Source organism: Natator depressus, chromosome 6 (genome assembly GCF_965152275.1).
Source record: "Natator depressus isolate rNatDep1 chromosome 6, rNatDep2.hap1, whole genome shotgun sequence".
NCBI lineage: Eukaryota > Metazoa > Chordata > Testudines > Cheloniidae > Natator > Natator depressus.
Genome location: NC_134239.1, coordinates 120,423,047 through 120,443,421, shown reverse-complemented (window position 1 = coordinate 120,443,421; position 20,375 = coordinate 120,423,047). Strand labels below are relative to the sequence as shown.

The 20,375-nt window shown below is 39.5% G+C and overlaps 2 protein-coding genes across 2 annotated transcripts in view; one reads left to right on the top strand and one right to left on the bottom strand.

Annotated features, from left to right (window-relative positions):
- ARMH4 (armadillo like helical domain containing 4) overlaps positions 1 to 1,630 on the bottom strand; it is a 117,751-nt gene extending 116,121 nt beyond the window's left edge. The window contains exon 1 of the mRNA XM_074956436.1: positions 1,610 to 1,630. The gene's annotated coding sequence lies outside the window, so the exon portion shown is untranslated. The remainder of the gene's footprint in view (positions 1 to 1,609) is intronic.
- A 1,020-nt stretch (positions 1,631 to 2,650) lies between these two features.
- On the top strand, positions 2,651 to 20,032 carry ACTR10 (actin related protein 10). Its single transcript, XM_074956439.1, has 13 exons — positions 2,651 to 2,810; positions 5,065 to 5,137; positions 6,570 to 6,652; positions 8,644 to 8,752; positions 12,204 to 12,311; positions 12,748 to 12,815; positions 13,158 to 13,237; positions 13,731 to 13,766; positions 15,626 to 15,705; positions 15,797 to 15,870; positions 16,323 to 16,404; positions 17,403 to 17,604; positions 18,991 to 20,032. The coding sequence occupies exons 1-13, from the start codon at positions 2,734 to 2,736 to the stop codon at positions 19,170 to 19,172; spliced, it is 1,254 nt and encodes a 417-aa protein (XP_074812540.1). The 5' UTR covers positions 2,651 to 2,733; the 3' UTR covers positions 19,173 to 20,032.
- Positions 20,033 to 20,375: the final 343 nt, after the last annotated feature.

The window sequence follows — 20,375 nt, the reverse complement described above, 5'->3', positions numbered from 1 at the left end:
GACTTTTACTAAAAATATCCATGACAAAACCTTAGCCTTACCCATAAGGCACAGCAAATTTCAAGACAATGTACTTAAGCCTGCAGATTTTAGAGCCCTTAGAATAGTCCACCTTTAAAAAGAATGTGATGGTCAACCTTACTATAGCAGAGTTGGCACTCTCCTATAATGTGAGGGAGAACAAATTAAGACTGCTGAGGGAAATTTAACTCTGAATTTCCTTTTACGCAGTTAAAATCTCAACCTTAATTTTGAATTCAAGTCTTTTGTTATACTGCACCCACACACACACAGTTTTGTTTACCCTGTTAGATAAAGTTTCAATAGTTCATGATTTTGCCAGGGTCTGACATGTCACAGTCTTTTTGCAAACTCTGGAAGGCTTTTTTGGTGGTGGCTGTGTGACAAAGCATCCTATCCGGAGGAAGGTCTGGCCAATGGAAAGCAAGAAACTCTGATACGAAATCAAATCAAGTCAAATCTCAAGAACTATTTTTGTGAAGCTATCTAAAAAAGAGCACTTGTACAAATGAACTCCCTACCACTCATGCTCTTCTAGTGCCAACTCCCAGAATACTTCACCTCCCAACCTCAGCCCATCAAAACCAGGAAACAGTCCTGCTGGATGCAGGTGAGGGCAGGGTGGCCTGTCCCACTTCTGCTGTCAGAGTATCTCGGAGTCCCTGTCTTCCTACCAATCTGCTTGTTGTTTTTGAGAGGAAGTGGAAGAAGAATGGTTCTTTGGCCTGATGAGGTATTTTGTTTCTCTTCTGTCTGAGGGGAATGAAGCTGTCACCTAAGGAGAATCCTCATACATTTAGGCCAAAATCATTTTCAGTTCTTCCCTAGCTAACCTATATTTGGATAGAGAATCTCTAGATTTAGGGAAAGTTCTTTGGCTATCTATGGTAGTTATCTGGTCCTTAAAACTATTGTTCCTGCACACCCCACAATCTTTAGTGTATTTATCCTCACAACTCTGCTGTGAGGTAGGGCAAAGTTTTATCCCCATTTAAAAAAACGAGGAACAGAGGCACAGAAACAAAGTGATGTTCCCAAGGACCGCAAAAAGTCTGCAGTAGAGCAGGGACTTGAACCCAAGTACTTAACAAGCGCCCTACCCATTGGGCCACCTTCCTTTTTGTAGGTCAGTCTGCTATTTGTGCATATTGAGCAGGGCTGAATCAAACACTCTACCCCAAAAGGCTTAAGGTGTTATTTCATGGGTGCCAAAGAAGGGGTTAGTGACTAAACAGAATAGGGAGCAGTTTCTGTAGCTGCAGTGACCAGAAAGTTTGGGCATTCAGTGGATTAGCTGCCACATTTTATTTCAGTTGTTTTGAACTTGCATTGCCAGCATAGTTTTCGATATTACCAAATTACGCAATCAATGACAAAAAATAATTTACTGTAAGGATTGTCACACGGACATAAATTCTAGCCAATACATACATATATAAATAAATCTGTTCTCTAACATTGTGTTAGTATGATAATATATTGCTGATATTACTGAATCATAATACCATGAAATAATATTATTCTAGCATTGCCAAACCCAAGCATTCAAAAATCATGCCAGATCCTAAAAATCATGAGATTGGCTTACCAGTCATGAGATCTTAAATATATCTTTTTTACAATTTGCTTTCTGAGTTTTGAGCACGGAGGGTTCACATTTTCATGCTTTTCTCTACACCTGTGAGGGCCAGAAACTTATTTTTTACTTTTTTTAAAAATGAAAGTTTAAAGTTTCATATAATCACAGGATTCCAGGGTTGAAAAACACCGAACAGTGCAAGACCTGTGATAAAACTGTAAGAACTGGCAACAATATTTCTATTTTCATTCTATAAGGTTGAAATGGGAGTTGCATTTGCATATATTCAATGCTTTGTGTTTATATAGCACTTTTCACCTGAGATTTCAAAACATGTTGCTTACGTTAATTAAGCTCAACAACTCTCCTGAGTGCTAAATAGGAAAGTGAAACATTTCCAAGATCCCAGAATGAGGGCCAGGAATAACAGCATTCAGGAGTCCTGACTTCCAGTCTCATGCTCTGACCACTAGCACATTGACTCCCCCACCCCCGTTATTACTATCAAATCAAATCAAAGCTCTTCAACTTGGATCATCCCTCTCTGTCCTCTCTCTACCCCACTTTAGGGGCGGGGACAAAGGAGGTTAACAGGACCCTGTACTCCAGTCTCCAAACACAATCTCTCACCCCATCACCATCACCCCCCTTTCTCCTACTTGGGTCTCAGTCCTCAAAACAACCGTCCTCCATCACTTTCCCCCAGGGACCTCTCCATCCTTCATCCCCAGCACCCCTCCTCGTCATCCTCTCCTGCAAGGGCCCTCTCTCTCTTTCACCCCCAGCACCCTTCCCCAAAGCCACCTCTTGCTGTCTCTGTCCGCCTTTCCCGCACCCCTACCCATACCCCCTCGTAAGGTGACTACTGCGTGCCTGAAAACAGCTCAGGCCAGAGCCGTACAGTTTCTAGCGCAAGGAAGGAAGCAGGCGACGAGCAGAATCACCTTAGCTCCCGCTGAAAGTGTCAAGCCCCGAGAGAGGGATTAAACCTGAGAACAGGCACGATCAGGGGCAGCCTTGATCTGCGCCGGCCGGGGTAGAAGGCCCCCCTGCCCGCGGGGTCTGCGCCGGTCAGTGAGGAAGGCCCCTTTGTTGTGGTGGCTGCCGGGCGCTGCTCTCTGCGGCCGGTGGCGATGCCGCTGTACGAGGGCCTGGGGAGCGGCGGGGAGAAGACGGCGGTGGTGATAGACCTGGGAGAATCTTTCACCAAGTGAGTGGCCCGGCTGGCTGCGGCGGTCCCGGGGCTCGCTGCGGGCTGGCTCCCCGCCTCCACGCGATGCTCATGTTAGGGGTGCAGGTGGGGCTGCCCCTGTATCCCCGGCATCTCCGCCCTGTGGCGACGTGAGGCAGCGCGGGCGGGCGGGCGGGGATGTGTCCGGCATTTCCTGCCCTCTGAGCGCTGTGTCCGCACCACACGTCAGGCCAGGCCGGGCCCAGCCCTGACCGGTGCCCGACTGGTCTGTCACCATCGCAAAGGAGGCGCAACAGCCCTGCCCTGCATGATTTGATCGTAATAAAGGGCCTGGCACTCGGGTCCCATGGCGATGAACGTCTTGACTCTGCCTTAAGGTTTCAACAATCCCTGCTATTCTAAATAGTGAACAGTTTCAACTGAAAGTGGTCATTACTCAATTTAATTTAGCTTTCAAATGTGATGTCTGATTCATTTTGAAATTAATATATTGAGAAACTTTCTTCATATCTTGAGAGATTTTTATTTGAAGGCTTCTATATTCTAGGTTTTATTTTTCCTTTTTGATCAAACCTAACTAATGTGATTTGAAACACCACTTAGCACCTATTGTAGACAAATTGTGTTAGCTAACTTGATTTAAAATACACACACACGCATCTTTTTTTTTCTAGTCTAAACAAAGCCTAAATGTAAGCTTTACCTTTCACTTTATAACTAAGAAAAGCAAAATGTGAAAAAGTTGAATGATTCTTAGACCAGTTTACAAAAGAAAATGTCTGATACCTGTAATGTAAAACTATTTATACCCCCTTCTGTCTCCCACCCCAAAGTGTCCTTTTTTGTATTATCAGTGCCAAATTCCAGATCCTTTCTTTTTTATGCTAGTGTCTTCTGCATGCACAGTATTCACTTTAAAATAAGAAGATAACTATGGGCTTGATCTTGCGAACAGTTAAGCAAGTGACTATATTATTCACATGAGTAGTTCCATTGGTTTCAGTGGACCTACTTGGAGGACTAATTTTTATTCCTGCAATGTTTGCGACATTGAGCCCTATAACTGCAGCAGAGTCATTTGTTTACATTTATGTCACATTTGTGGCTGTACTACATTAGGTCCAATTCTTCACCTGCTTCTATGCTGCCAGATGCATGGATGGAGCTCCAGTAATATCACTGGGGCTCCATGCCAGAGCATGAGCTCCCATGTGGAGGCAGTTGTAGGATTGTGGCCTTAATCACACCAATCTTTGGATCAGATGGTGCTGATTTCCACATGACAGTATATGATTATTAAAAATTAAGGCCCTAGTTCTGCAATCAGATCCTTGCAGGTGCAAGAGACTGTGGTGTGGATTTGATTGCAGCATTGGGGTCTAAATATGTAATAAAAATAACACTATAGTAAGGATTTGTTAAATCCTCTACATATGTATAAATACTGATATTCTGAAGTCTGGCCATTTTTCTCTAGAATAGTCCCCATTCAAGAAACTGATCGAAGGAAATTGTTAATGCATTCATGGTATCAGAATGCCAAGATAAAATATATTTACTGACCTCTTTACTTTAAAAACATTAAACTCTGAAATCATGGATAGGCTTTCTACCAAATTGTGCATGAACTTCTAATATTTATTTCAAAAGAGACAAAAGAAATGTAAAGCATTGGGAACTCCTAAAACCTCATCCTTAGGGTATCTATTTTTTCTGTTTAATCTTTAGAATTTGCTGTCCTTTTGTATATGACCTCTTTATGAAAAGTTAACTTGACTAGCTATTCTAAATCTTGGCTTGGAATCCTGCTAATTTGAATTCACTACATTGGCTGAGTTTACACTATGACCGTGCTACCAATATAAGAATACCAGTATACTATACTGGCAAAGCGCTCCTAGTGTGGACCCAGCTATACTGGTAATGCTGTGCTTTGTACCGGTATATTAAAACCAAACCCTACAAGCTATACCAGTAAAAGTGCAGCATCTAGATTTGGCCTTTGCAAGCACAGCTATGTTACTTGGGGATCACACCCATTCACCCCACTAGCTAACCTAGCTATGCTGGCAAAAGTCTGCAGTATAGACCTGGCCCTAGTAAATCATACATAAAACGCCTGTATGGACTTTAAAAAAAATTGTACAGATTAAATTGTTTTGATTATCAAATCCACTTTTACTATTTGAAATACCAGATCATTAATTTCTTGGCAGTTCTTAAATGTGAAATACATATATGTAATTAGTTAACTTTAAATATTTTTCTTTAGATGTGGTTTTGCAGGAGAAACAGGACCAAGATGCATTATTCCTAGTGAAATAAAGAAACCTGACATTCCTAAGGTAACATTTTTTAAAATTTACTATTGGGAAAGATTCACAAATTCAAGATTTATTTGTGTTACATTTTTATTTTTAAGAAGTACTTTAAATATGTATGTTCAGACATCACAGAAGTGTGTGTCATTATTTCCTGCATCATAAACCATGTCCATTATCTCTTAGCTGTTCCTATTAAGAGTAAATTATGAAACTTATGGTCTTGTTATATGAACAACCATAAAGTGAGCTGGCTTTTGCAAATGAAAAATTAATTGGACACATCCCTAAATTAGAAATTTGGGACCATATAGTAAATTAATAGGGTAAGCTGATTGATATAAAAGTGTCTGGAACTGCCAAACATGGATTTGACAATTGCCACCTCACACACAAAACAGGATAAATAGAATAATCCTCAAAAGTATTTTTAAAACTAACAAAAACGTTTCACCTGTAAAAGCAATGATGACCTTGTTTTCTGGGTATTAATGTTCTCTCTGTTGTGACTTGGGCTATAAATTCCTTCCAGTAAATTGTTAATCCTCAGGAAACTTTCTTTTTCTCCATCAGTATTACTTACAAATTAAGGCTCTAATCCTACAAGGTGTTCAATCAATGGGTCTCCATGCGAACACAGGAGTCCCCATATGCAGAACAGCTGGTAGGCTTGGGGCCTTTCAAATATTTAAGCCTATTTATTGCTTGAGTTATCCAGTTGATCAGTTAGGCCCCAGTTCTGCAAACATGTATGCATGTGTTTGTGCACTGTGAATCATCCTGTTGAATTCAAAAAGATGATTATCAGTGCACAAAGTTAAGCACATGCGTAAGTCTTTGCAGGATTGGAGCAAGTGTCCACACCACTACATTTGGCATTAATTGGTACCTTTTAGAGGTGGTCTCTAGGGGTATGTCTACACTGCAGTTAAACACCCAAGCTGGCCCATGTCAGCTAACTTAGGCTCAGGCTGTGAGGCTATAAAACTGCAGTGTAGATGCGTGGGGTGGAGTCTGGGCTCTGGGACCTTGCAAGGGGGAGGGTCCCAGACCAAGCCTGGACATCTTTACTGCAGTTTTATAGCTCGGCAGCCCAAGTCCTGTGAGCCTGCTTCAGCTGACATGGGCCAACCTCAGGTGTTTAATTGCAGTGTAGACATAACCACAGGGTCAGGTTTGAGGCACATTGCCTCTGCCTGTGCTATGCTTTTTCTCTTAGTAGGGGATGTAAGTCTCCAGAATTGTCAGTTTGACACCTTTCCTCCACATTAAAATTGATGACAAGTTTTAAAGAAAAAAAATTTCAAAATTGATTCAAGTAAAATAATTTGTAGGATAATTTAGTGAAGTACATTAATACATCAAACAATGGAAAATGATGCTTTTTAAAATCAATAACTATCTTTTGAATTGTATACTATAGATAATATTTTAATAGAAATTTTTATTTTTGCAGCCTATCAAAGTCGTTCAGTATAATATTAACACAGAAGAGCTGTATTCATATCTGAAGGAATTTATTCACATGCTGTATTTCAGGTAAGAGGCACTGGGATATTTTTGTCTGATTAGCTGCTTTTGTTTGAGCATGTTGCAAAAGATGTCTGTTTTTATAGGGGTTCTGGAGAAGGCTGATGTTGTGTTTCCTGAATGATAAAAGGATGGGAAGGAGACAGCTGGCTGGCTGAGCTCTTGCTGAAACACTTATTTAATGCTGCTAAAATTTGAATTGTGTTGTGAATGTGTGATAAGCACCTAGAGCCTTGGATATGCATCTTATTGTTTAAAAACGTCCAAATAAATAAAACAACCGTTAACTGTGACATAATCACAAATTGCTTGAGCCTGAAAATTGTTGTTCTGTTGAGTTGCACTGATTTCAGTGGGGCTGCTCATAGGACTCCAAAGCCCATTGAGGTAAATGGAAAATCCAGACCTGATGTGAACAAGGGCTTGGAAGTCTGGATCCAAATGTTCAAAATCTGAGATTTATAATTTGCCTGGTGGGATCGCTGAAATCTGTAGGTTTATTTTTATTTATTTATTTACTTGACTAGAACATACCTTCCCCTTGGTGTAAATGTCCTCATGAACTTAGATTTGGTACTTTCATGTCCCACTCACGTCCACGTACAGAATGACTTGACACCTGTTGTGGGCAGACATTACTTTTGTTACTGGACTTCACTGCCTCACTCCCTCAAGCATTATTGGTTTTCTTCCTGTCCTCTACCAGTGCTGTTCTGTTTCTGACACAAAGTCTCTGACATGCTTGTTAGGGGGCTTATTCCTTCATCCACTTACTTCCCTGGTCCTTCTCGCATGAACACACACGCACCCACCCACTTCCTGATTGACTGCAGACTATATAATAAAACTTGAGTTCTGCTTAGCTATACCTTAATCAATCATTGTCCTGAAATTTAACTAACCAATTCTAACATATTGTAACATGATTACGTAACCAATTATATCCCACCACCTTAATTAGTTTACACCCAGCAAAATTAATTATACAGCAGACAGGAAAAATCACAGAACCAGACAGAGATTATACAGACAAACAATAGCAAAGTGGGCACTATAATGACAAAACAATACAGAAGCGAGGATTTCACATCCCAGCTATTGATAAGTGAGTTCTTGCCAGACAGGATGCTATCAAACTAAGTTTCCTTTTGCATTTTCTAGGTGCTTCCCTTTCTCTGGAGGTGATAGGCACTATCAGGACAGGATTGTATTCCTAACAGCCCAATAGCACCTTATTTCAATGTGACTAGTTTGGAATGTGAGGATGTGACCAGTCGCTTCCCAGCTTATGGTTGCCTCTGTTGCTTAGCCAAAGGCCTTAGCCTAAGCACAGGGCCTCAGACTGTCACAGTAAGAGAAGGACCTTACACTGGCAGACAGTGATTTTGATTCTTTCTTTTATACCTCTATAACTAGCTAAGTGATAAGAAGACACCTAAATTCTTTGCAGACAGGCCTGAATATCTATATCCTAACAATGCTGGGGACATGTTCTTCTGCAACTAGAAGATGGTTTTATTATCATTTTGAGAAGATGCAAATTGTTCCCCTTTTTCTGTTAACTTTTTGAGGGATGATGGGCTAGAGGTTGAAGCACAGGACTGTGGGTCAGGAGATCTGGGTCATATTCTTAGGTCTTCTACAAATGCACCATGGCATTGGTCAAGTCACTGAGGGATGGCCTGCACACAGACCAATATACTTAGAGGTACATAATCCATTTGTAGACAAGACTGTAACCTCTGCGTGCACCGCCGTTTCCTAATCTGGAATTATGCCTACCTCCCTGAGTGTTGTGAAGCTTCCTTGTAAGATGCATTGAGATGTGGGGTGGAAGGTGCTATCTAAGTGCACGTTATTATTTATTACGATTTTGACTGAATTAACTTTCAAAAGAAGTAGTTAAAAAACTTGAAAGAACATATCAGGTCCCATAAGAGACACTTAAATTTAACATACTCAGTTTATGCTTCTTTACAAATATATGTGCTGTTTTCCAGACATCTGCTGGTGAATCCCAGAGACCGCCGCGTTGTAATAGTGGAATCTGTGCTATGTCCCTCACACTTCAGAGAGACACTCACTAGAGTTCTTTTCAAGTATTTTGAGGTACGTGTATTACATAGCTATTGGCATTCATTGTCTTAATTGGTTACATAAGAATGGGCATATTGTGTCAGACAGTGATTCATCTAGCCCAGTTTCCTGTCTTCTGATAGTGGCCAGTGCCAGCTGTTTTAGAAGGAATGAAGAGAACAGGGGAATTTATCAAGCAATCCGTCCCCAGTCGTCCAGTCCCAGCTTCTGTCAGTCAGAGGTTTAGGAACACTCGGATCATGGGGTTGCGTCCCTGACCACCTTGGCTAATATCCATTGATGACCTATCCTCCATTAACATATCTTATTCTTGTTTGAACCCAATTGTACTTTTGGTCTTCACAACATCCCTTGGCAATCATTTCCATAGGTTGACTGTGTGTTGTGTGAAGAAATACATACTTATGCTTGTTTTAAACGTGTTTCATATTAATTTCATTGGGTGACCCCTGGTACTTGTATTATGTGAAAGGGTAAATAACTCTTATTCACTTTCTCCACACCATTCATGATTTTATAGATTTCTATCATATCCCCCTTTAGTTGTCTATTTTCCAAACTGAACATCCCCAGTCTTTTTAATCTTTCCTCGTATGAGAGCTGTTCCATGCCCCTAATCATTTTTGTTGCCTTTCTCTGTACTTTTTGCAGTTCTAACCTATCTTTTTCAAGAAGGGGCAACCAGAACTGCATACACTGTTCAAGGTTTTGGCATACCATGGATTTATGTAATGGCATTATTATATTTTCTGTCTTACTATCTGTCCCTTTCCTAATGGTTCCCAATATTTTGTTATCTGCTCACTGTGCAGCAGCAATAAAAAAAGCTGTTTTCAGAGAACTATCCACAATGACTCCAAGATCTCTTTTTTGAGTGGTAATTGCTAATTTAGACCCCATTGTTTTGTATGTATAGTTGGGGTTATGTTTTCCAGTGTGAATGACTTTGCATTTATCAACATTCAATTTAATTGGCCATTTTGTTGTCCAGTCACCCCATTTAGTGAGATTCCCTTTGTAACTTCTCGCAGTCAGCTTTGGACTTAACTGTCTTGAATAATTTTATATCCTCTGCAAACTTTTCCACATCATTGTTTACCACGTTTTCCAGATCCTTTATGAATATATTGAACAATGCTGGCCCCAGTACGGATCCTTGGAGGACCCCACTATTTATTTCTCTCCACTGTAAAAACATTTATTCCTACACTTTGTTTCCTGTCTTGTAACCAGTTACTGATCCATGAGAGGATCTTCCCTCTTATCCCATAACTGCCTACTTTGCTTAAGCGCCTTTGGTGTGGGACCTTGACAATGGCTTTCTGAAAGTCCAAATACACTATATCCACTGGATCACCCTTGTTCATGTGTTTGTTGACCACCCTCAAAGAATTCTAATCAATTGGTGAAACATGATTTCCCTGTTCAAAAGCCATGTTGATTCTTCCTCAACATATCATGTTCATCTGTGTCTCTGATAATTCTGTTCTTTACTATATTTTCAGCCAATTTGTCTGGTACTGAAGTTAGGCTTGCAAGCCTGTAATTGCCAGGATCACCTCTGGAGCCTCTTATAAAAATCGGTGTTACATTAGCTATCCAACATTCTTCTGGTACAGAGGTTGATTTAAGCAATAGGTTACATACCACAGTTACTAGTTCTGCAATATCATATTTGAGTGCCTTTAGAATTCTTGGGTGAATACCATCTGTCATGTAGGATATGTAGAATAATCAAATAGGATATTAGCAATAGTGCTAGTGGCCATTGCTTTACTTGGCACTTGTGGTAATGGACAAAGGAGTGAGGATAAAGGGAAAAGAATGAAAGTGAAAAGAGGAAGACAGGGAGGTAGAGACCAGAGGGAATTTTTCCTGACTCATTTAAATAGCAGTTATCTAAATAGCATATATTAGCAAGAATTACCTATAGGGTTTTTTTTTTCACTTGTGCTTGGCAAAAAATAGCTCACATAATCTCATTTTTGACAGGACCAATAATCCCCACTGAGTGCTGCCAGAAACCTGAGTCTATATTTAAACATTTCTTAGTGCTCTCTCTCAACACAAGTCTTGATAAAGTCTTATGGTAAAAGCCAATATCTTTGTCTAGCATGTGACCTAAACTCTGGCTGTACTCACTTAAATAAGAACTTCTCTGATATTTATGTCCTTCACATAACCAATCTTTTTGTTAGATCAGAATGTAATTTTTATCCTAGTGTCAATGGAAAACATCTTGCAAGATGAGGCCATAAACTTTCAGTTCACATAGGTCAGGTGGCTACGATTTTTTGGTAAAGGCTATGCAAATAAGTAGTTTGTCTCCTCAGACTAATTTTGTAACTAATTTTAAACTGTCAGAGATTACATTTCTGTATAAGTCCTTCCTGGTATACTTAATCTTTTTTTTCCGCCTTAAATTTGGTGAGCAGTGTGAGTGGATTTTCTAATCCGTTTACAGAAAGTTAAAAAAGAGGAGAGAGAAATGCCTTTCATTTTTGATTACTTTGCAATGTGAGGATGACAGATAATGAACTTAGCATAGAGCTGCTTTAAGCATTCACCATAATGACTGGTGACAGGGAGAGGTTCGTACTTTGGTTTTGAGGCCTGGTTCTATGATAACAAACCTGCTGGTAGCCACGTAAAGTGAGCCTTGTGTGTAGGGCCACCATTAGTGGTGTTCCAAATACATGTGACATTTGATACAAGGTCAGCATTTCTAAATAGTTATCTTGTGATCTAATTACGCTGTACTGTTGCCAGTAACTAAAAGCTTTATGGAATTACTTTTCTCTTCCCCTAGAGTTCAGGGGAGGGTATTTGCCGAAGGGGTTGTCACCACCCTGAGAGCGAGATTTCTAGGGCAAGGCTGGGGCTCTCATCTAGCTATATGGTCTGAGCTGCTTCTTCAACATTTCCTTTTAGAGTTCCCTCTTTCTTACCTGTATTGCAATGTGATCCTTGTGGCCAAAAGAGCTGTTGATTTGCTCTGAGAACAACACTTCCTAGTACTGGCTTTTAATCAGTGTTTGTACAGCATGATCCCACTGGCCACGCATCAAAACTTGTATGGGTTTTTGTCTCCTTTGTTCACCTCTTCATGTCTTCGCAGCATGTTATGAAGAGCTATGTTTGGCCTTTTGTAGTCAACTGTGACTTGACCTAAGCTATGTTCCATACACAGTATTTGTTTTTCTTACAACCCTCTTACTATTCAGAGTTATTAAGCATATATGTGGACATGGTATAGCGATGAACATGTTGGGAATGAATTTGAGTATGCTTCTGTATTTAGTTGGTCATCATCACAAGAGATTAAATCCTGAATTAAGACTAGGCCGTTCAGTACTTGATTGTTCAGTCTTTGGTTTTTATATGAAATTGGGGGGCAATGAAAATTATAAAGCTTCAAGTTTTCTTGCACTGAATTTATTTAATCGTTTTGGTCTCATTACAGGTTCCTTCCGTGTTGTTTGCCCCAAGTCACCTGATGTCTCTTCTGACACTTGGGATTAATTCTGCTATGGTTTTAGACTGTGGATACGCAGAAAGTCTTGTGCTGCCTGTATCCTTGAATAATAATCCAGAAATCAAATCTTCAGCAGGAAAACTATAACCAGAAGTAGCTAATTTTATTATAGACTTGAAATATGATAGACAAGAATAGGGACAGACCAGCAATTTAGCTTTGATCGTAGTATTCTGGCTTGCTGTTTTAGAGTGGAGAATATCACAATATCCTGATTTACTACATGAGAATCCCTAGACCTATGCTCTTTGCAAAGGATGGGTTAGGAACAGACATAATCTGTATTCTATTGCTTGACAGTTCTGTGTTTCTCCCTCACATACTACACATTAATGAGAGTTCTGGACAGAATTGACTATTGGAAATATTTATAACTGATGCAGGGAAAGGAGGAAGAAAAGTGCCTTCAATCCCTGTGTCTTCAGATGGCAAACACATTATAATATAGTGAGATTTCCTAAGCTGCTTGTAGGTATATGAGGGAATCCCAGTTTTGAGTTGCTGGGGTGCCCTTCCCTTAGGAGGAAAAGCAATTCACAAGTAAGTTTACAGTTATACATCCAAGATGATTCTGTCAATTGATTATGCCATTTGATTGTGAAAATTAATCTTTAGTCAATTACTTTATTATAATATAATTAAATTGTTTTATAGCCTCTGTTTTGTTACCATCCCATTCTAAAGTTGCAAACATGTAGTGGCCATGGAAATATGATGGGAACTGTGGAAATAACAGTTGAGAAATTGGATTTATTTCGGTCTTTCTTTAAAAGAAAGTGTTACTGAAGGAAGTAAATAATGTAGCGCTGGCATGGTGCAAATACATAGGCTCGGTAGCGGGTGGTAACTATACTTTACTTTTTTATATTTACAACATTTTAGGGAGCTGGAGAATCAGTTGTTGGAGCAATGCACTGTTGACACAGGAGTAGCTAAAGGACAAAGACTCCCATCAGTGATGGGTAAGGTGTATTTCTGATGTAACCTAAATGTATTCCTTTTTAGGTAATCATACTGGGGAAGGTGGGTTAATCCCGCTTCCTTCTCTGCTTCCATTCAAGCTGCTAACATCAGAAAGAATAAATTAATGTTTCTCCACCAGGTTTAACATGCTGCTGCTTCCATGTCTCCTCTCCCAGGATAAAATTAATTAGTATGTTACTTTCATGACAAACCCCTGTTAACTGGTTGGAAATAAAGTTAGTGCTATATTCTTTGTCTGTTACATTTTGAATGTGAGAAGAGCATGTTACATTGTTTCCAAATGTAAGACAGGTTCTCTTTTTCATGTACATTTCTTCCCCGAAAGTAAAGTTGCTTATTTCTAGCAAATCTTTTAAAGTTATTGGTATGCAGTTTCTGTACTAAATTCACACTTCTTCAATTATTAGTTGGATTTTGGAAGTTCTGTTTTTACTTAATGAAGATCTGTACTAAACTATTGACTATTTTTAGGCTCAGTTCCAGAAGACATTGTAGAGGATATAAAAGGTAAAACTCTTTACTTCAAGAAACACTATTTTGTGCTTTCCCCCAGAGATCAACTTAACAATGTCACTACATTTACAGTACCCTGCCACTGTAAATTTATGGGATTCTGTTGTTTTAAATTCCCTTTTGTCATATTTCTTATATCAGCAGGAGAACTTGAAGTACTGTCCATATTGTAGGTGTTCTGCGGGTCATATTGCATCAATCTTCTGAGGTTAGACGTGAGGTATTGGTCCAGATATAGCTGAGTGTTTGTGTTTTTGCATATAAACACAATGTAAGGATATTGGGTAGTTTTGTGTATCCATCCATCAGTTTAGGTTAATTTGGTATTGCATTTTTAAATACTCGTGTTCTGTTTTTTTCTGATGACTATTTATAGAAACACACAGTATGTACCCTACATTTGATTAATAGCAGATTTAACTTCCACAAACTGGCAACGTCAACTTTCTGTTGCTTCTGTTCAAAAAGACCACTACTCCAGAGAAATTCTGACTTAAAAGATGGTTAGTTCTTGCTTAAAGTGATTTAGCTAGGCATGCTCTGTGTTTGCCACATAGTATGATATCTTCACCAAAACTGAAAATAGCATGTAAAAGGCGTTTTGGAATATTGGATCAGGTATGAAATATTAATTAACTTAATAAATTCACACTTCAAAAAATTGGGCATACTTCTGTACAAAACTATACTAACTTCTCTATAGCACTTTAGATGCAGTTCATCCCAAAGCACTTTAAAACTCATTTAATAGAAAATAAAAATTGTTGATGAACTTAAGAAATGTTTCCTATGGCTTATTAACCAGTCTTAACAGAAATACTATCTACCTGTTGGGCCAAACTAGGGGGAAAGACCACATGTCAAGCACCTCAATACCTTAAGATGCTCCATACCTTTTAAACACTGCTAATATTTTATCACATGTAATTCATGGAAATGGCTTTTTAAAATTCTGGACACAAATGCAGCTTTCTGATTGGCTGTCTTTTTCTGACACCATTATTTTTAACCAGATATAAGATGTTACTTGCTGGAATGGCTATTTGTGTTATATTAAAGATACAAATGGAATTTGGCTCTTCCGCTCCTTCTGGAGTTTTGGAGGGCAGGAGATATGCGCCACTAACACCACCACATAATAACAGACCATTTAGAAAACAGCAACGTCCAATCTGAGATGGTGGCGTGTAAGACTGGAATTGTTGATTCAAATGCAGTACGCTGTCCTTTCTGCCTCCTGGCAACAAAAAGGCAGAGTTGATAACAGTCCATGGACTTTAGATCTAGCTATTTAGTTCCTCAAAAAGAGAATCCTCTCTAGTGCAGCATAGTTGTGGTATGTATTGTAAGGAGAGTGATCACTTTACATAAGCTATTACCAGCAGGAGAGTGGGGTGGGGGGAGAGAAAACCTTTTGTAGTGATGATCACCCATTTTTTCACGGTTTGTGTGCATAAAAACGTCTTCTGTATTTTCCACAGTATGCATCCGATGAAGTGAGCTGTAGCTCACGAAAGCTTATGCTCAGATAAATTGGTTAGTCTCTAAGGTGCCACAAGTACTCCTTTTCTTTTTGCAAATACAGACTACCACGGCTGTTACTCTGAAACCTGTGGTATGAATGCTACTTCCTTTAGAATTCTGCATCCCAGCCAGAGCCTAAGTTCTGATAAGTATTGTCAGAGTATTTCACAAGAAGTAGCAATATCTTGCATACATAAAAATGTAGAATTTGGTCTCAAGTACATTAAGTAAAGGGATAGAAGTCACAAGCTGCGTTGAAGCTACTCCAAGGCAATGGGAAGTTAAAGCATCTAAAAAAAAGTCTTTATTTATTTTTTTCTTTTACAAAGTCCGCACTTGTTTTGTGAGTGATCTCCAACGTGGGCTGAAAATCCAGGCAGCAAAGTTTAACATGGATGGCAGTGCTGAGGTAGGTGGAGAGTAAATGTTTCTCCTCCTCTTCGAAGTGGAAGGAGATCTCTTTTTTGCCTTTCAGATGATATGTGTGTGTTTTGTTTTAGCGTCCTTCACCACCTCCAGATGTAGAGTACCCTCTAGATGGAGAGAAGATTCTGCATGTAGTTGGATCAATCAGGTTAGAAATACTATAACTAAAATGCATTATTACTTTATTGTTGTGCTAGAGTAGTGCCCAGATGCCTGAATATTGAAATAAACCATTAGAAATGATGCCTTAGTTGTGTGCTGGTAAGACTTATTTGTCTTATAAGACTTGTGTGTTTAGGGGCATTAATGAACCATTGCACTTTGATCTTGTGATTTGAGGCCCCTAAAACTTCACAATATAATAACAGCCTGTGGTACCACTTTGAGGCCCCAGTCATGCACCAAGACCCCATTGTGCTAGGTGCTGTACTAACACGTAACAAAAACTGTCTCTGTTACACTAAGACTCTAAACTTTTTGAAAGATGAAAGACAATAGGTGGAAACAGACACTTGGGGGAACACAAGGAAACAATGAGACCATACTGATAGGCAGTTGTTTGTTGCTAATGCTCCTTGCTTTGTTTTGTTTTGTCATCAGAGACTCAGTTGTTGAAATAGTGTTTGAGCAGGATAATGAAGAGAAATCAGTTGCCACTTTAATACTGGATGCACTTATTCAGGTATCTCTACCAGTATAAATAGTTGCATGCATTGCTGTGACCTTGCATAGAGCCTGGTTTTACAAACCGTCATTCACTTGGGCAGTATCACTGATTATAAGTATGGACCACGTGTATGGGTAAGAGTTCTCTGAATCAGGCTCATGAATGGCTTAGGGAAGATGAGAAACTACATCATATTGTGTACTCTTAGAAATTTGAGTGCTATAATTCAAGAGGTGTCAGCATTTTTATTACTCTCCCCACTCTTTTAAGGTCTTTTATTTGGACTTGGAAATTCTCTTGAGGCGTGATACCTTATCATAAGAACAAATGTCTTTGTCTGGTTAGGAAAAAAATATGGAATATGGGCTTGACCAGTACGAATGTAAACTACATCTCATTTTAGGTATATTTTAAAGATGCGTTTCTGCAGTTACAAATATATTGTTTGAACCAAAGTTTGCAAATGAGTAATTCTTTGTGAGGGCAATAAACTTGGATGTTTTAAGACAATTATTTCAAGTTAGGGCTCACCTTGGTATAAAAATTGATCCCATTAAATAATTCCCAGTGTTTTGGGTTCCTTGGCCTAGAGGTACTGGGATGGTTCAAATTACATTACTAACATTAATTTGTTAGTCTCTAAGGTGCCACAAGTACTCCTGTTCTTTTTTGCGGATACAGACTAACACGGCTGCTACTCTGAAACCTGTCAAATTACATTGTTCTCGAGTGACTCCCACTGACCAAAGCAAGCAATGGCTCTGGAGGGATAAGTCAGTCAGGCTTCTGCTACAGGAGAGGGTCACTGCAGCATGGGACACCTTGAGGGGGGTAGCAGGCCTCTATAAAAACACACATGAGTTGCTGCACATAATGTATATTGTCTTGTGCTTATGTTAACAGAAATACACGCCTATGTCACTTGGTAAAGAGAGAGGAGCGAAATTTCTGACATGTTTTGAATGCTGTGTATATAACTTCATTTAAACATTTTCAATTTTCTTTTATACCAGTGCCCAATAGACACCAGGAAGCAGCTGGCTGAGAACTTAGTAGTTATTGGTGGCACTGCTATGTTGCCAGGATTCCTACACAGATTAATGGCTGAAATTAGGTACCTGGTTGATAAACCGAAATACAAAGAAGCACTTGCCACTAAGACCTTCAGAATTCACACTCCACCTGCCAAACCCAACTGTGTAGCTTGGCTGGGAGGTAAGAATGACACTGGGGTTAGTCAGAAGTATGAAGGGAAAAGCAAGGTTTTACAAGGGGATTTGGAAGGAGCAAATGACAATAGTTCTTTGAAACGTTGCAAAGTGTAAACTGCGTCTGAGCTCTTTGTAGTTATTGTGCCTCATGTCAAAGTCCTATGGAGCAAAGCTGCCTCCTGGAGTTTTGGAGGGCAGGAGATTTGCCCCACTAATGACACTACATAGCAGATCATTGAAAAGCAGCAACATCAAATTTGAAGCGGTGGTGTGTAAGACGGGAATTGTTGATTCAGGTGTGCAGTACACTGTTCATGCCATGTGATGGCACCAGCAGAGTAACCATCCAAAGCACAAACTTGCTGGACAGGGGTGTCATTTGCTATGGGGCCAGATGTTTCATAGCTCCTCTCCAGCTGGCACTGCAGCGTCTCCCCTGGGCATGCAGGGACCGCTGCGAGTTCCAGTTGCTGCATTGGTAGTTCTAGCCGCAGCCAGCCAGGGACCAGCAGCAGCCTGGGTCAGAGCTGAGCGCAGAGTGAGTTGGGCCCTGACTCCCCCCCCCCCCAAAAAAAAAAAGTGGGGGGGCAGTTATTGACTTAAAAGCTGCCAATCATGGGCTAGGCAAAGGCTGCTAACTCACTGCGCAACTCCCAGATACCTGCTATATACACAGAATATTCAGGCCCCACGTTGGGTTTTGGATGCGGTATTGTAAATCGGGGAAAGAGAAGGGCCAAGAGAGGCATTTCATGGCGATTCCATGTGGCTAAAGGTTTCTTCTGACAAGAATTCTTGAATTTATAGTATGTACGTTTCAGCTAATAAACTAAGCCTCTGTACGTAACTAGAGTAGAATTTTAGAGAAACAAAATTTAATAAATGTAAGCCTGGTTGAAAGTGAGTGCCACAGAACTGCAAATGTTTGATATTGTGGGTGTCATCAGCCTTTCTGCAGCTCCTCATCAGAAAAAGATGTCAGTTAACCAGCATAGGCTTACTTTTCTCCACGAGTAGTACAAACTTATTCTCATGCACGTTGTGCCAAGCTAGGAGTTTCCCGCAGGGCTTAGTTTCTGGGGGAATTTTATTTACCCATGGGATTGATGGTACCTGTTTGAGGCACTTGGAGTTTTATAGCTTCAGAGAAAGGCCTCTGGCAGGAAACTACTGGTAATAAAGCCCATATGGGTCTTTTATTCAGTCACTTATGAAGGGTGTGGAATGAAGCAACAAAATACATGAAAGGGATTAGACCCAGTATATTCAGTCTTTTGTCTCTTCTTTGGTGGGTTGAAAAGGAGTTAGGGGAGATTCCTGCAACTGAGCAGGGGAAAGAGAAATTCAGTGTGATGAGAACTAATGTGAAATTTTTGTTTTTAAAATGCAGGAGCCATTTTTGGAGCTCTTCAGGACATACTTGGAAGCCGTTCAGTGTCCAAGGAATATTACAGTCAGACAGGCCGTATACCTGACTGGTGCTGTCTCAATAACCCTCCTTTGGAAATGATGTTTGATGTTGGCAAAGCCCCACCACCATTGATGAAGAGGGCTTTTTCCACTGAGAAATAAGCATCTGAATACAACACAGCTGCATAAGGGTTCCTTTCATGTATTTCAAGCAGACCTGTACAAGTTGCTTCTTATGCAGTAAGTGAATCAGGTGTAACACTGTTTAAAATTAATTATATAGGTGTGGCTTGGGAGCATCTTGTTAGCTGGAACTATATTGAAGTTGGATACAATTCTACATTTAGATTTAAAAAAACCCAAAACACTGGTTTTGACAACGGTGATGTACTTGGTTTTTTTTTTTTGTTTTTTTTTTTTTTTTCCTTTCTATGGAAATATTGTAACTGGCACAAGTTGTTAACTACCAAGTTGTTTGCTCTATACATATATGTACAAAATTAAGAGGCATTGTTTTAGATGTTTTTGTTTTGTTTTAAATATCTTAGAAGAATGAGGGAGATTCCTTGTTACCTGAAACCATCTGTGGAAGTTTCTCTGCCAAACTCTGCATAAAATGTTGCACATGTTAACATAACCTGTTGGTTCATACATTAAAATGTCTCCTGGAAACTGTTTTGTTTTTTGTTTGTGGAAGTTGTTATAGGGATAGTAATTCTCTTAGACAGAGATTCCTATTTTCAGAAGCGGAACAGGGACTTGCTCCAGGATGAAGTTGTCAAAGTGTCAACTTAACCTTCCTGCTAACGACCTTTACCCGAAAAAATCTGACTGACCACTTAGGAATTATACATGAAAAACTTAATGTTAATAACATGCACATTTTTAATTATTTTAATTTTATTTGGAGTGGAGAGACAAGTTAGCAGCAAGGCAGGTGTTAAAATATGTAATCCTACGGCAATAAATATGAAATAAAAATACAAAACTGAACTCTAAGGCAAATGTATAATAATTGATATATAGACCAAAAGTAATAAAAGACTTCAAATTCCTAACACAGAATCAAATGAAAATGTTCTCTGTGGTGCCTGTGATCAGGCTTTGTTGTTGCTGTTTGTTGTTTAATTACTGTTGGTGTAAATACATTTTTTCAGGTATATTCACATTAACATTGTTAACAATTCCAGACTCTGGAGTTCCATCCTCCGCTTTAATTATTCTAAAGGTCTGTTGAGTCAAAAATTCACCCTTTAAAAAAACACAACAGCCTATATTTGGATGCACACAACGTGCTATTATGACACTAATTAATAGGCTTCTATAAATCCTGTAACTCTGCATACTACAAGGTACTCTTACTTG

Bases quoted from the DNA above. Each gene is read 5' to 3' on its own strand.
- ACTR10 (XM_074956439.1), top strand. From the start codon at position 2,734: ATGCCGCTGTACGAGGGCCTGGGGAGCGGCGGGGAGAAGACGGCGGTG. The intron at 6,653-8,643 runs GTAAGAGGCACT...GCTGTTTTCCAG, and splicing joins ATTCACATGCTGTATTTCAG to ACATCTGCTGGTGAATCCCA. The intron at 12,816-13,157 runs GTAAGTTTACAG...ACAACATTTTAG, and splicing joins GGAGGAAAAGCAATTCACAA to GGAGCTGGAGAATCAGTTGT.